Here is a 14,385-nt window from a genome sequence, read left to right as displayed (position 1 = left end):
AAGGCCGCGGCGCTCACGGGAGCGCCGGCACCTTCTCAGACAGCTGGTCGGTGGGGGTCCTGGGTGTCTGACCCCAACGATCAGATACTGATCAAACACTCACGAAACCCTTTTAAAGGAGTTATTCCATGAAAATCGGACATCATATAGCACATGACAATCTCTTTCTAACAAATCTAGAACCAGCCCTGTACCTCCCATGGATCCAGAGATCTCCCCATGTATTGCTCTGCTAGATTTATATCAGTCTTACAGCTCAGGGAGTGTGTCCTTTTCGCTGTAGCTCTATCCCTGTAACCACCCACAGCTTGTAACCGTAGTAATGGCTGGTGGCAGTTGAAGATTTAAACTGAGCATGTGCGACCACCTCAGTTAGGGCTCTTTCACACCTGCGTTATTGTCTTCCGGCATAGAGTTCCGTCGTCGGGGCTCTATGCCGGAAGAATACTGATCAGGATTATCCTAATGCATTCTGAATGGACAGTCCGTCCTTCAGGATGTCTTCCGTTCCGGAACGGAACGTCTTTTGGCCGCAGCAAATAGCGCAGCATGCTGCGCTTTTTGCTCCGGCCTCCGGAACACTTGCCGCAAGGCCGGATCCGGAATGAATGCCCATTGAAAGGCATTGATCCGGATCCGGCCTTAAGCTAAACGTCGTTTCGGCACATTGCCGGATGCGACGTTTAGCTTTTTCTGAATGGTTACCATGGCTGCCGGGACGCTAAAGTCCTGGCAGCCATGGTAAAGTGTAGTGGGGAGCGGGGAGCAGCATACTTACCATCCGTGCGGCTCCCGGGGCGCTCCAGAGTGACGTCAGGGCGCCCCAAGCGCATAGATGACGTGATCGCATGGATCACATGATCCATGCGCATGGGGCGCTCTGACGTCACTCTGGTCTTCAAATGCTTTCAGTACACTTGAGTTTTTCCAGATCCGGCGTGTAATTCCGGCAAGTGGAGTACACGCCGGATCCGGACAACGCAAGTGTGAAAGAGGCCTTAGGTGGACAAGAAATAAGGAAAAGAACTACATTTTTAGTTACATTCAATTACAAAAGTATTCAGATCCAGAAGCTGGTTTGAAAAATGTAGAATATTTTTCGTGGCACAACCCCTTTAACTGACTTTTGGCAGTATTGATAAAGTGAATGATATTGGGACAGGGTAACGCAATGGGTCTCCTCCATCTGGAACTGTGCCTTGCCTATAAATCCGTTTCTTCTACTCTATCAAGAAGAGGGTCTGTGGTTTAAGAGAGCCTCCCTATTATTGCACATGGTGCTGATGGCGATTTTAAGGACACCCGTACACCTTCAATAGCTGAATCGTTCGGCCGATGGCTATCTCTTCCGACTCCCCCATACACGTTAATATTTAGATTTATTTTTATTTTTTTTATGAACTGCTGGCAGTCTATTATTGAACTTTACGGTTTCCACCCCTTGAAGCCTGCATTGCCCCGTTGTGTATTTACTTACATAAAACGTGTATTTTCTTCCAGATACAGAATCTTGCTTCTGCTGTTCCAGTGGCTTCTGTGTGAATTTGTCAGATTGCGTGCCTTGTGCATCCGGCTTCTACCAGCCACAGGGTGGTCAGGTCACATGCCTGCCATGTCCTCCTGGACTTTATACCAAGTAAGACCCTTTCATATCTGCAACATATAAAATCTAGGAAGTAGTGATCTTCTGAAATTCTGATTTGGACTGTATCATTACCTTGTGTCCCTTCTGAACATACTGTAGATTTATGTCCATTATGCCTCCTATAATATTGTAATCTCTTTCTTAAAAGGACCCAGTCATCTCTCCTGACATGTCTGTTTTAGGAAGGACTTGTGTTTACCATGTAATCTTTTCTTAGAACTCGGCCTTGTGAAGTTCCTCTGTTCCTGAATGTGTATGAATACATTAACAACTGGGTGCCACCAGTTGGGGAGGTGTCCCTATATAGATACTGTCCTATCAGTGCAATCCCCTTTTACTGTATGGCTACATTGTGTGACCATGGATCGTAGTGTAGCGGGGCTGCCATAGGAATGAATGGGTTTTGAATAATTTAGACAGCACTCCAGTATGCGATTAATGCTTTTTATTTGCCGGACATAAAGGTCCTTTTTGGAACTGAGGCAACGTTTCGGGCAAAACACATGCCCTTCATCAGGCTAGTTGCGTGCATGGAGGCCCGAACCCAGTAATCAGTTGTGATCACCCGAGAAAGTTGCAGACAGCTATTCACTCTCCCTGCAGTGGCCACTAGGGGAGAAATGTAGTATTACATGGCAGCCTTTCAAATGAATGATTTGGGTCCACCATGATCAGGATCCACTGGCACCTCTCTGATCTGACTCGTGAGGCTGGTCCGAGTAATCAACCACCCTCTATGATGTCCATGTGTCCATATATAAATCTATATATCATCTCCATCCAGTCACCATGTGAATATTGCTGAGAACTGCACTATTATTTCTCATCGTACAGCAAAACAGGAAGTGTGATGTGCCAGTCATGCCAGCCGGGGTATTTTACAGATGAGAACGCATCTGTGTCTTGTACACCATGTGAAAAAGGTAAGGTCATACATGTCAGTTTACTACAGTGATGCCCAGTACCAATGTATACACCATAAAGCCTACATATAAATATAATGTACATAAAAAGCTAAAATCTCCCAGCATTCCTGTGTGTAATCTCATGCAGTGAAAACTAAAGTTGTTTGGATGGTTTTAGATAAATGTGGCCCTGGGAAAAATTAAAAGTGGTGCCCCAAATTCTGAGGTATTGTACAAACAAACAGTAACATTCAGTCAATTTAGTAAATTAAAACAAATATAATAATGTAAAATGTAATTTTAATTACATTAAACAAATAGTATATAGTAGAACACCTCCAGCCTCATACAGTATATAGCAGGCATGCTCAACCTGCGGCCTTCCAGCTGTTGTAAAACTACAACTCCCACAATGCCCTGCTGTAGGCTGTTCAGGCAGGCTGGGAGTTGGTTTTGCAACAGCTGGAGGGCCGCAGGTTGAGCATGCCTGGTATATAGTGTATTACCCCCAGTCCCACACAGTATATAGTATAACATCCCCCAGCCCCACATATAGTATAACGGTTGTGCCCTGGAGCAAGGGGTACTTTGAAGTCTGGACATTTGTGAACATTTTCCCCTATACAAAGTTAAAACTTCTTACTTTATTTCTCTTGAAAGGGTAACTTGCACTGTTTAATACTGTTTAACTGTGTTTTACATGTATGTTGTGATATATATCCTGTTCATTTCCACTGTATTTGCAAGGCTCTGTGGAAAGGGTTAATGAATACTAAGAGACTTTTGGGACTTTGAATGAGAAGCTGGTAATTTTCCACAGCTGCCATAGGGTTTAAAGAAGAGCATGTTATGGAGGGAAAAATCGGTAATTAGTCTTACCGGTAATTGTTTTTCCAGGAGTCCAACATGACAACACAGGCCTCTGTAGGGACAAGAAGCAAGAAATTTTAAAAGGCCCCTCCCCACCTCCCTATCCAGTGTCTTATAAATCGCTACAACTGAATTTCCCCCCAGGTTATATACCTAGCGATTCTAGATTCACAATGTTAACAGCACATTGTTAATTATAGAAGTATATGTGAGGAAAATTATATATTTTTTTTTTTTTGGGGGGAAGGGGGATGGGTAGATATTCTGGTGCTGTCATGTTGGAAAAACAATTACCAGTAAGACTAATTACCGATTTCCAGGACATTCCCCATGACAGCACATGGGAGAAATACCCAATCATTTAAACTTTTTTAGGTGGGGGGGCACTGCCTGAAGGACCTTTCGTCAAAACACTAAATTTTGATTGGTGAGGAGGTCCAAACAATAATGTTTGCAAAAGGTATTATAATTTATCCCTGTAGACGATCTATCGTGGCATTAGCTTTCTCTGCCCACGATGTTGCCATAGCCCTGGTCGAATGGGCTTTAATGGAGATTGGACAGTTATTTTTTTTGTAAAGAGCATGCCTCTCAAATTGTATCTTTGCTCCATCTTGCCAAGGTTTGTTTAGTAACTTTCTGGCCTTTATTTTTTCCTCACCTGAATAAATTTGAATCCTGTCTCCAAGCTTCTGTTGACTGGAGATATTTAACTATCGTCCTCCACACATCCAAGCAATGGAAACGCTCCTCTTTGGCATTTCTAGGGGAAGCACAAAAGGACAGAAGAGTTATTTCCGTTCTTTATGGAAGGAGGAGACTACTTTTGGTAAAAAGGCTGGGTCTAACTTTAAGATTACTCTGTCATCAAGAATTTTTAGATTTGAATTTCCCCTATCCTACGGGTGGAGGTAATGGCTACCAGGAAGGCAGCTTTCATGGTCAAATATATTTTGATGAGATATCATCTAACGGCTCAAACAGAGGACCACAAAGGGAGTTTAGGACTAAGGTTAAGTCCCAAATTGGGAAATTTTGTCTTATTGTGGGTTTTAATCTGGAAATGGCTTTAAAAAACCTCTTTACCCATCTATGTTCAGCTAATGGGAAATCTTGGAAAGCCGAAATAGCCTGTACTTTTAAGGTACTCTGTCTCAAATCTAAATCGAACCCTTTCTGAAGAAAGTCTAGGATGTGAGGAATCGTCTGGGTGTTCTGAAGACAATCGGGAACCACATATTTTTTTTTTTTTTTCCGTATATGGCTGAAGTAACTGGTTTGCGACTATTTTGTAATGTTGCAATTACTTTTTCCGAAAGACCTCTCCTTTTCAGCATTTTCCCTTTCAGGATCCAGGCCGTCAAATTCAAGGTTTTCAGATCTGGATGTTTTAGAGGACCCTGAACCAGAAGATCCGGTCTCCTTGGGAAGATTAATGGCTCTTCTATGCACATTGCTCTGAGGAGCGAGTACCAGCTCCTTTTGGGCCAGGCCTGTGTAATCAATAGCACCTTTGTCGTGCTCTTGCCAATCTTCCTCAGTACTGCCGGAATAAGAGGGATTGGTGGGAAGGCATATGCGAAATCCATGTTCTGGGTTTGTGACATTGCGTCCACTGCTAGAGGGTTGTCTCTTGGATTTAGAGAGTAAAACAGTTTGTGTGTTTACTCTGGCCGCAAATAGGTCTATCTGAGGCTGACCCCATTTGTGACATAACTCCTGGAATACTTCTTTGTTTAGCATCCACTCTCCAGGATCGACTTTTCCTGCTAAGGAAATCTGCCGTTGTGTTTTCTTTACCCCTCAGATGTAAGGCTGAGATTGAGAACACGTTTGACTGGGCCCGGCGAAAAATCTGATTTGACACCCTCTGTTGCAAGGGGTTCCTGGTTCCCTCTTGGTGTTTGAGGTAACATACCGTGGTGATGTTGTCTGAGTAGATCTTTAGATGCTTCTCTTTTATGATATATTCGGCCTGTTTCAGTCTTCAGAACCGCTGTTGGCTCTTTTAAGTTTGATGATCCCAGGCTATAAAATCAGGGCACAGCTATTTTTTTTTTTTTGTATGATTTCTGTAACTTTCTAGCACAGGAAATACATTTCTTTGTTTTCTTCTTAGGTTCTGTCTGGGATCTATGCCCCGGATCCTTTTCCCCCTAGGAAGAAACAAAGGAACTCTCCCTTACTACTAATGTACATATATAAACAGAATAAAGAAGGGCTTGGTAAAAACTTACATTGCCCTGAGCAGGGGTATTGCCAGCCATCTCGGGCTTGGTAGACATCTGGGATTCCATTTGGAACAACAGACAAGCCAGACAACTGCTTGCTGGTTCCTTTTATCAAATCTTACCTTAAGGGTCCGCCCCCTGCTGCCGCTGTGCTCCTTCCTTCTTGGGGACTCTAGGGGAGAGTTGACCCCTCATGCAAAACCTCCAGCATGGAATTCTAGGTGCCGCCATCATGGATCCTGGCGGCGCGGTGTCACTTCCTGTACACGCAGGGGTCCCCGGAAGTGGCATCCCCGCAAGGAGGATGCGCGCTGCCGAGCCCAGAACCCCCAGAGGGGAAGCGGCTTTGGCTCCCAGATACCGCAGCTATGTGGGAGTGGGGTAAGCTGGGAAGGCTAGGGAACCTCGCAATAAGGTACTAGCAGGGCCTTGAGGAAACTGGGAGGAATGGCCGGACACCACCCAACCCAGTTCCAGCCCTAGTAGCCTGTGTCTACTTCCATTTATTCACCCTAAAGAGGGCCTCTCTTGTAACTCCCTGTAGGGACGGGAAGAACATTGGATAGGGGGGGGGGGGGGAGTTTTAAACTCTCTTGCTTCCTGTCCCTACAGAGGCCTATAAGGACAACCTCCTATGTGCTGTTGTCATGGGGGACGTCCTGGAAAGCCAGACTTGTTTACCACCAAACCCAGACAGACCTTTTGAATGTCTGGTTTAGCTTTGTTATGTCTGAAAACTTGTTTTTGTCTGGAAAAACTCCTGTGTCATTGCCATTGAGTATCATTGAAGCACTAATGTAAGTCTATGCCAGACGGGAGTGGTAACTTTGTAATTGTTTGTGCTGAGTTTCTCCACTAGAAGGTTCCAGTCTAGCTAGAAATGGTATATAAGGAGAGCATTCAGAGCCCTTAGTGTTCTGCAGGTAGGGTCCAGTGCTTGGAGGGGGAAATTCTGCCAGACTACTGAGTGGCCAGAAGAAAATGCTGAGATGGGGACGCTAAGGCACAGACCATGGGTCACCAACCCTGTGGCTAAGGATCCACCCGGACTACTGAGCTACAGACTGTGGGCCTTTGACCAGGGTACCAGCCTTCTGAAGAGAGAGAGGGACAGCTAGCGGAGGCCTCATTGGGGTGCACCAGGCCTTACCATCTCTTCCGGAGAGCAGCAACACGTGGTGACTCCTTGATGGTGTCCAGGGCACCCATCGTATCGTTGGGGACACCCCAAACCTGGCCACTGCATAACACCCCCAGCCCCACACAGTATACAGTATAACACTTGTAGCCCCACACAGTATATAGTATAACGCCCCCAGCCCCTCCATAATATATAGCAAAGCACCCCCAGTCCCAACTGTAGAATATAACACGCCTGCAGAACAGATCTTCCTTACCATTCATTCGCTGTCCATGACCAGGGTACCTGCTTGTAGTGGCAGGAGGAGGACACAACAGCAGCATGACAAGAAGGGGGTGGAGCCAGTTTGCGCCCTGCACATGACGTCCTGACGCTAGCGTCAAGCCTTGGGAGCATTGTGTCCACTGCACACAGCGAATATTGTGCTAGTGGCAGTGGAGTAGTTGAACAGGGGGGCCCCTTTAGACATGGGGGGGACCTGGAAAATTGCCCAGTTTTCCCCTCCCCTATTGGTCCTGGATGCTACATCTCCTGATCCCACTTGTACACATGCATGTTGACTCAGCAGAGCATAAATGTGTTTTGGATGGATAGATACTTCTGGCAGCAGCTTATCTCCCTGAGAACAAAAGATAGAAAAATCTCTCTCCTCTGACCTCCTCGAATCAGGAGGCCCCAAAGTATATTAGATGAATGGCCTATCCCTCCAAAATCGGTGGAATCGGGTGACCTACATCTAATCTGTATGACCAATTATAGGTGCTCAACTAAACTGTTAGGCTGAGTTCACACGGGCGAGATTTCCGCGCGGATGCGATGCGGGAGGTGAACGCATTGCACCCACACTGAATCCGGACCCATTCCTTTCTATGGGGCTGTGCACATGAGCAGTGATTTTCACGCATCACTTATGCGTTGCGTGAAAATCGCAGCATGCTCTATATTGTGTGTTTATCCAGGCCCCATAGAAGTTAATGGGGCTGAGTGAAAATCGCAAGCAAGTGCGGATGCGGTGCGATTTTCACGCACGGTTGCTAGGAGACTATCGGGATGGAGACCTGATCATTATTATTTTCCCTTATAACATGGTTATAAAGGGAAATATTAGCATCTCATGCAGCCGGCATCTCTTCTGTCGTCTTCTTTGCTGTGTACAGGAAAAGGACCTGTGGTGATGTCACTCTGGTCATCACATGATCCATGGGCTATTGAAATCAGGGGGAAAGGAGGAAATGCATAAGCTAGTTTCATGTTCCAGGGCTGGGATAAAGCGTCTACTGCTGTGGGATGATCGGCTGGATTTCTGGAGAAGGAGGCTTTGTGCATTCTCCCTTGATGCAAAGAGATCGATCTCTGGGTATCCCCATGTTGATGTCAGTTCTAGAAACACCTGTCTGTTCAGAGTCCATTCGTTTGGATCTATAAAATGTCTGCTGAGGAAATCTGCCAACTGGTTTCTTGAACCCTCTAGGTGAACCGCTGAGATTGACAGCACGTTCTCTTCTGCCCTGGAATTTTTTTTTTGTCAGATTCTGAAGGAGAGGATATTTTGTTCCCCCCTTGATGTTTGAGGAAGGAGACCGCTGTCATATTGTCTGATAGGATTCTTATATTCTGTCCGCTCAAAAGATCTTGACTCTGAGTGTCTCCCAAACGACCTGAAGCTCTCTGAAATTTGAAGATCTGTTCTTTATAGTCTGGTTCCAGGTTCCCTGAAAGGAGTAGATTCCAACCTTTGCACCCCATCCTTGTTGGCTGGCATCTGTTGTCACTACAATATATGGACTTAGATTCCAGGAGACTCCTTTTGATAGGTTGTCTGATATTTGCCACCAATCCAGAGATTTCCGAGCATTTTCTCTTAGGGATTTTCCGGTCTATGGATCGGTGGTCTCCATCCCAGACCGCTAGGATCATCTTTTATAGGACTCTTGTGTGATGTTGACTCTACGGTACCGTGAATATACAAGATGTCATTAGGCCCAGAATCAGTGGCGTTGCTAGAGATGGTGTCTATGGTGGTGCTACTGCCATAGGGGGCATCCGTTAGCTCAGCAGACCCCCCCCCCTTACCCCCCTAGCAGTCAGAGCCTGGTCTCGGGAGGGGCACTTTCAGATTATTTTCTGTCCACCACCACAAAACAATGGTGCTTATAGAACAGACTACACAGTGTAGAGGTATACTGTATATTGTGGGGCACAGTGTAGCGGTGTATTGTGGGGCACAGTGTAGCGGTGTATTGTGGGGCACAGTGTAGCGGTGTATTGTGGGGCACAGTGTAGCGGTGTATTGTGGGGCACAGTGTAGCGGTGTATTGTGGGGCACAGTGTAGCGGTGTATTGTGGGGCACAGTGTAGCGGTGTATTGTGGGGCACAGTGTAGCGGTGTATTGTGGGGCACAGTGTAGCGGTGTATTGTGGGGCACAGTGTAGCGGTGTATTGTGTATAACAAACATACTCTACATGAAAACTTACAATTACTTGGCTTGGCTCTTGGGGATCTCGGACACCACTTCTACACTTTGGCCGGGGGCTCGGCGGAGCTGATGTGTTTTACCCTAATGAGAAAGATTTCATAATAAGGATTTGGAGAAGGGGCAGAGGGCTAGCAGAGCAGGGACAGGCTGGTGCTGCTACTAGGGGTCATACCATGGGGGAATAATAAAGCCCACCATAATGCCCCCCCCCCCCTAGTAGAAATAATTCTCCTTATAATGTGACGGTGCAAAAAATACCCTCTTGTAATGCCCCCAGTTGAGCTAATGTCCCCATAGTGCCCCTATAATGTGCCAGTATAAAATACCCCTATATAGTGCCCCCAGTAAATTCCCCCATAGTGCTCCTCTCCCCCTTTCCTGCTAGTGCCCCCCATAATGCACCAGTATAAAATGCCCCATATATAGTGCCCCAGTAGATGCCCTCAGTGTCCGGCCTCTGATAGGCTGCCGGCCTAGTGTCCCCCATAATGCCCCCCAATAATGTGCCAGTAAGTGTCCCCATAGATGCCCTCCATGTGCCAGTATCAAGTGCCTCTCTTCCCCCCCCCCCACATGTCCCAGTATCAAAGTGCCATCTGCCCCCCCCCCAATGTGCCAGTATCAAGTGCCTCTCTCCTCCCCATGTGCCAGTATCATAGGGCCATCTCCCCCCCCCCCCAAAGAAAAGTGCCAGTATAAAGTGCCAAACCCTCCCATGTTCCAGTATCATAGTGCCATCCCCCCAAAAAAGTGCCAGTATCAAGTGCCTCTCCTTCCCACCCCCAAGTGCCAGTATCAAGTGCCTCTCCTTCCCACCCCCATGTGCCAGTATCATAGTGCCAAACCCCCCAAAAGTGCCAGTATCAAGTGCAGCTCTCCTCCCTCCCCCCCATGTGCCAGTATCAAGTGCCTCTCTCCTCCCCCATGTGCCAGTATCCTAGTGCCAACCCCCCCATGTGCAAATATCAGGTACCTCTCTCCCCCCCCCCCCATGTGCCAGTATCATAGTGCCAACTCCCCCCCCCCCCCCCCATGTGCCAGTATCAGGTGCCTCTCTCCCCCCCCATGTGACAGTATCATAGTGCCAACCCCCCTCCCCATGTGCCAGTATCAAGTGCCTCCCTCTCCCCCCCATAGCAGCAACAGTCGGGTATTAAAAAAATAAAATAAAAAAAACCACTTCTACTTACCTCCATGTCAGCGATGCAGCCTCTTCCTGTGTCCTGTCCTCTATGTCCATATATGGAGTCAGTGCTTGTGTATTTCAGAAAAGTTTCTGCTGGGATTCGAACCCACGACCTTCTGTTTCAGAGGCAAAGCACGTAACCACACAGCCATAAGAAATGCAATGCCTCTGATCTATACACATGACAGCTGCCCCAACACACCCAGCACTGCTATATCTCTATATGACAGCTGTCCCAGCACACTCAGCTCTGCTATATCTCTATATATGATGTACACTTAGCCAGCTATAACAGTAGAAGTCTCATATTTTTTCAGTCAGAAGCATTACAGCTCTTATGGCTGTGTGGGTAAATGCTTTGCCTCTGATACAGAAGGTTGTCGGTTTGAATCCCAGCAGAAACTTTTCTGAAATACAAAGATACAGAAGGTCGTGGGTTCGAATCCCAAACACATCCTCTCCTGAGATGACTATGCCTGGGATTCGTAAATGGGAAGTGTGCAAGTTGCCGGCCCTACTGGTGTCACCCGGTGCGGCCCGCACCCCCCCTTGCAATGCCACTACCCAGAATGCTCATGGCCTCTTCTGAAACTCTTCCAATCTTTTGACAAGGTTCTGCTGTTTCTGAACTGGAAGGAAAGACCTCTGTAGATTCGAATCTAGCATCGTTCCAAGGAAATAATTTCTGGTACTAGGTCTGATTTTTCCCAATTTATGATCCAGCCTAGATCCTGTAGGAGGGATATTGTTGTCTGTGTTTGCTGCGTTAGTACGATCGAGGAATCTGCGGTTAGGAGAAGATTGTCTAAATAAGGTACAATCTTTATTCCCTTCAGTCTGAGGAAGGCCACTATCTCTATTACCAGCTTTGTAAACACCTTAGGGGCTGTTGATATCCCAAAGGGCAGGCATTGAAACTGATAATGATTTACTTTCCCCGCTTCTCTTACTGCAAACCTTAGGAATTTTTGGTGGTCCGGATGTATTGGTACATGGTAGTAAGCATCCTTTAAGTCCAAGGTGCACATTACCACTCCCTGAGAAATGAGGGGTGCAGTTGATCTTATTGATTCCATCTTGAAGCGGCGATACTTTATAAAGACGTTTAGGGGTTTTAGGTTGATTATAGTTCTGAATGAACCATCTGGCTTTTTGACCAGGAATAACCTTGATTAGTAGCCCCTGCCTTCCTGATCTGCAGGGACGTGAGTCACCGCGCCTAGATTCCTCAATTTTGCGACGTCTTTTAAGAGATTTGCCTGTGATGTATCCTTCTTGAATAATTTGGAGCACCCAAGGGTTTTCAGTTATTTGGCTCCATGCTGGGAGAAAGGATCTTAATCTCCCCCGACTGGCCTGGCGTCATTGTTTTGTCTTGGGAAGTGTTGGGGTTAAGCAGAAATCCTCTGCCCTTACCCCCTTTTGGATAGGACCATCTTCCCGACTTTCCCTTATCTTTATACGTTTGGTTTTTTGGCTGGAATTTTTTTGCGAAAAAAATGTCTTCCTAGTTTTCATTTCTGGAAACCCTATTTTTTTTTTATCAGAGGCCTTCTCAAGAATTTTATCCAGGCTAGGCCCAAACACACACATGATCCCGAAAATGGAATTGCACACAATTTATTCTTTGAGGTAAGATCGCCAGACCAGTTCTTTAACCACAGAGCTCTCCTTGCAGTGTTCAGAAGGGCCCCACTTTTAGCTGCGAACCTGACTGACTCAGCCAAGGCGTCCGCTGTAAAGGCAATCGCTATCTTTAGAAGCGGGATAGTCTCCAAAATGTCTTCCCTGGGAGTTCCCATTGACAAATGATTCTCCAGCTGAGATAACCATATTAGTAAGGATCTAGCAACTGATGTAGCTGCGACGTTAGTTGAAATCAAGGCTGCAGAAGCCTCCCAAGATTTTCTCAGGAGATCATCAGCCATGTGGTCCTTCAGCTGGGAGGAGTCCTCAAATGGGATCGCTGTTTTTTTTTAGCTACCCTGGCAACTGGGGTGTCTATTTTGGGGATTTCTTCCCATAGTTTAGTATCCTCTTTGTCAAAGGATAAGCAACTTTTGAATTCCCTAGGAATAAAAAGCCTTTTTTCTACATCTTACCACTCATCTAGGATCATTTGTTTTAAGCTAGAATTCAAGGGAAAAACTTGTAATTAGGCCAGCAAACATTTCTTCCTGAATGGATCTTTTTGTCTGTTCGTCCGAGATATCCATAGTCTGCCTAACTGCGGTCAGAAGGGAATCCATGTCCTCAGTTGAGAAACAGTATTTACGTTTCTCCTCATGAGATGAAGGAGGCAAGGACTCCTCTTCTTCCTCCTCTTCCGAATATTCCACCCCTATAACCTCTGGGTCTGATTCTAAGGCTTCTCTAGATCTTTTTATCCCAGTGGTTTGCTCAGCCACCTTTAGGCGCTATCAAGGAGGAAACTGATGCTTTAACCTCTTCTTTAATGATGGTTCTAAGGTTTGTTAACAGGGACTACTGTTCCTCTTTCATCATTTTATTAATACATTCCGCACAAAGCTTCTTTGTATATGAATCTTGAAGCCTTTTGCTGCAGCTGGCGCTTCTTTTTACTCTCCACCTTGAGGATAGGATCTTTTTCTCCCTAAGAGACATTATGATAGGTCTAGTGAAGCATTATAGCCTGTTTATTCTATCATTATTCCCTTTCATGTGTTGCTGGGTTACTCACATGTCCCTGGGCAGGAGGGTCTGGGGACTGTTCTCTCATACCGGATGAATCCATGAGTGAGGGACTCGCACTTAGCCGAACCATATTTTTTAATGCCACTGGCACTTACCCCTCCTGGCGTGGATGCTCCTCCCATTTTTCCTTCCGGTCACTCGGATGGGACGCGAGGCCAGAACGCCAGGCCTCCAGCGTCCCTCGCCGTGGGGATTGATCGCAGGGGGCCGCCATACTGGATCCGGTGTCGGAGGTTACGCGCATGCGCACTCCTTTCCCGGCGTCTCTACATCACTTCCAGCTCAGCGCAGAAGGCCGGAAGTGACAGAAGACGCTCCGGCTCCCGCGCGGTCTCCCCTGGAGGAAGCATCCTGCAGCCCAGAGCCCCAGCGGGGTTGCAGCTACCATTCCCCAGCCCCCTGGATTTCCAGCAGTGAGCCGCATGACCCACAGGTACTGGAGGGGCTGGGAGGCTAAGGGTTTTAGCCCGACGAGAAAGGAAAGAAAACACAAAAAGAAGGAGAGAGGAAAAAAATAATAAAAAAGGCAGGAAGGGGAGACAGAAGACAAAGGCCAGATGGCAAGGGTGAGGAGGAGAGGGGAGCACAGAATGCAAGAGGCGTACCAAAGCCTAATCCGCTAGACGGGGAGAAGCATCGTCTGCCAACCAGGTTAAGAACTGAGAGCCTCTGAATTGCAGCCATGGCTCCCAAGTCTGAGCATGAATGGACATCTGGTTATGGGACTCTGCTCCCAATTCTTCCATGCGTACCAGGGTGTCTAGTGCCGTTGACCAAGTGATTCTCCTCAAACTATCAGTGGATTTCCAGTTACGAGGAATTATTTGTCTCATGGATTGGATAAAGGTCCGAAGGGCACCTCTTTTGACCTGCCGGATACGGCTTGGATATATAGATAAGAGCTCGAGTAGAGGAGAGGGTGATACAGTCAACTGGTGAAGAACATTATAGAGAGCGAATATCGCTAGCCATAAAGGATGAACTCCCGAGCAATCCCACCAGATATGTAGCATTGTCCCAGACCCGGAGCGGCATCACCAACATGTGTCGGGGACAGAAAGATAAAATCAATGCAACTTTACCAGAGTTCTGTACAAATTTTATAGTTCAATTTGGATGTCCACCTCATTAAACATGGTGCAAGGAAAGAAGAGATGAAAAGATCCCATCACGCTTGTGTGTATTATTTTTGTTTATCTACAAGGAGTCAGATG

At 46.6% G+C, this 14,385-nt stretch overlaps 1 protein-coding gene across 1 annotated transcript in view; it reads left to right on the top strand.

Moving 5' to 3' along the window:
* The window catches only part of LOC122927479 (signal peptide, CUB and EGF-like domain-containing protein 2), a 35,373-nt gene that overhangs the window by 10,181 nt on the left and 10,807 nt on the right, over positions 1–14,385 (top strand). Inside the window, exons 3-4 of the mRNA XM_044279398.1 lie at positions 1,501–1,636; positions 2,480–2,568. Coding sequence (XP_044135333.1) covers positions 1,501–1,636; positions 2,480–2,568 — 225 coding nt within the window. The remainder of the gene's footprint in view (positions 1–1,500; positions 1,637–2,479; positions 2,569–14,385) is intronic.

The sequence above is a fragment of the Bufo gargarizans genome, chromosome 1 (assembly GCF_014858855.1).
Source record: "Bufo gargarizans isolate SCDJY-AF-19 chromosome 1, ASM1485885v1, whole genome shotgun sequence".
Lineage (NCBI taxonomy): Eukaryota > Metazoa > Chordata > Amphibia > Anura > Bufonidae > Bufo > Bufo gargarizans.
The sequence above is the reverse complement of the archived record's forward strand: the minus strand, read 5'-3'. Positions and strand labels throughout refer to the sequence as shown.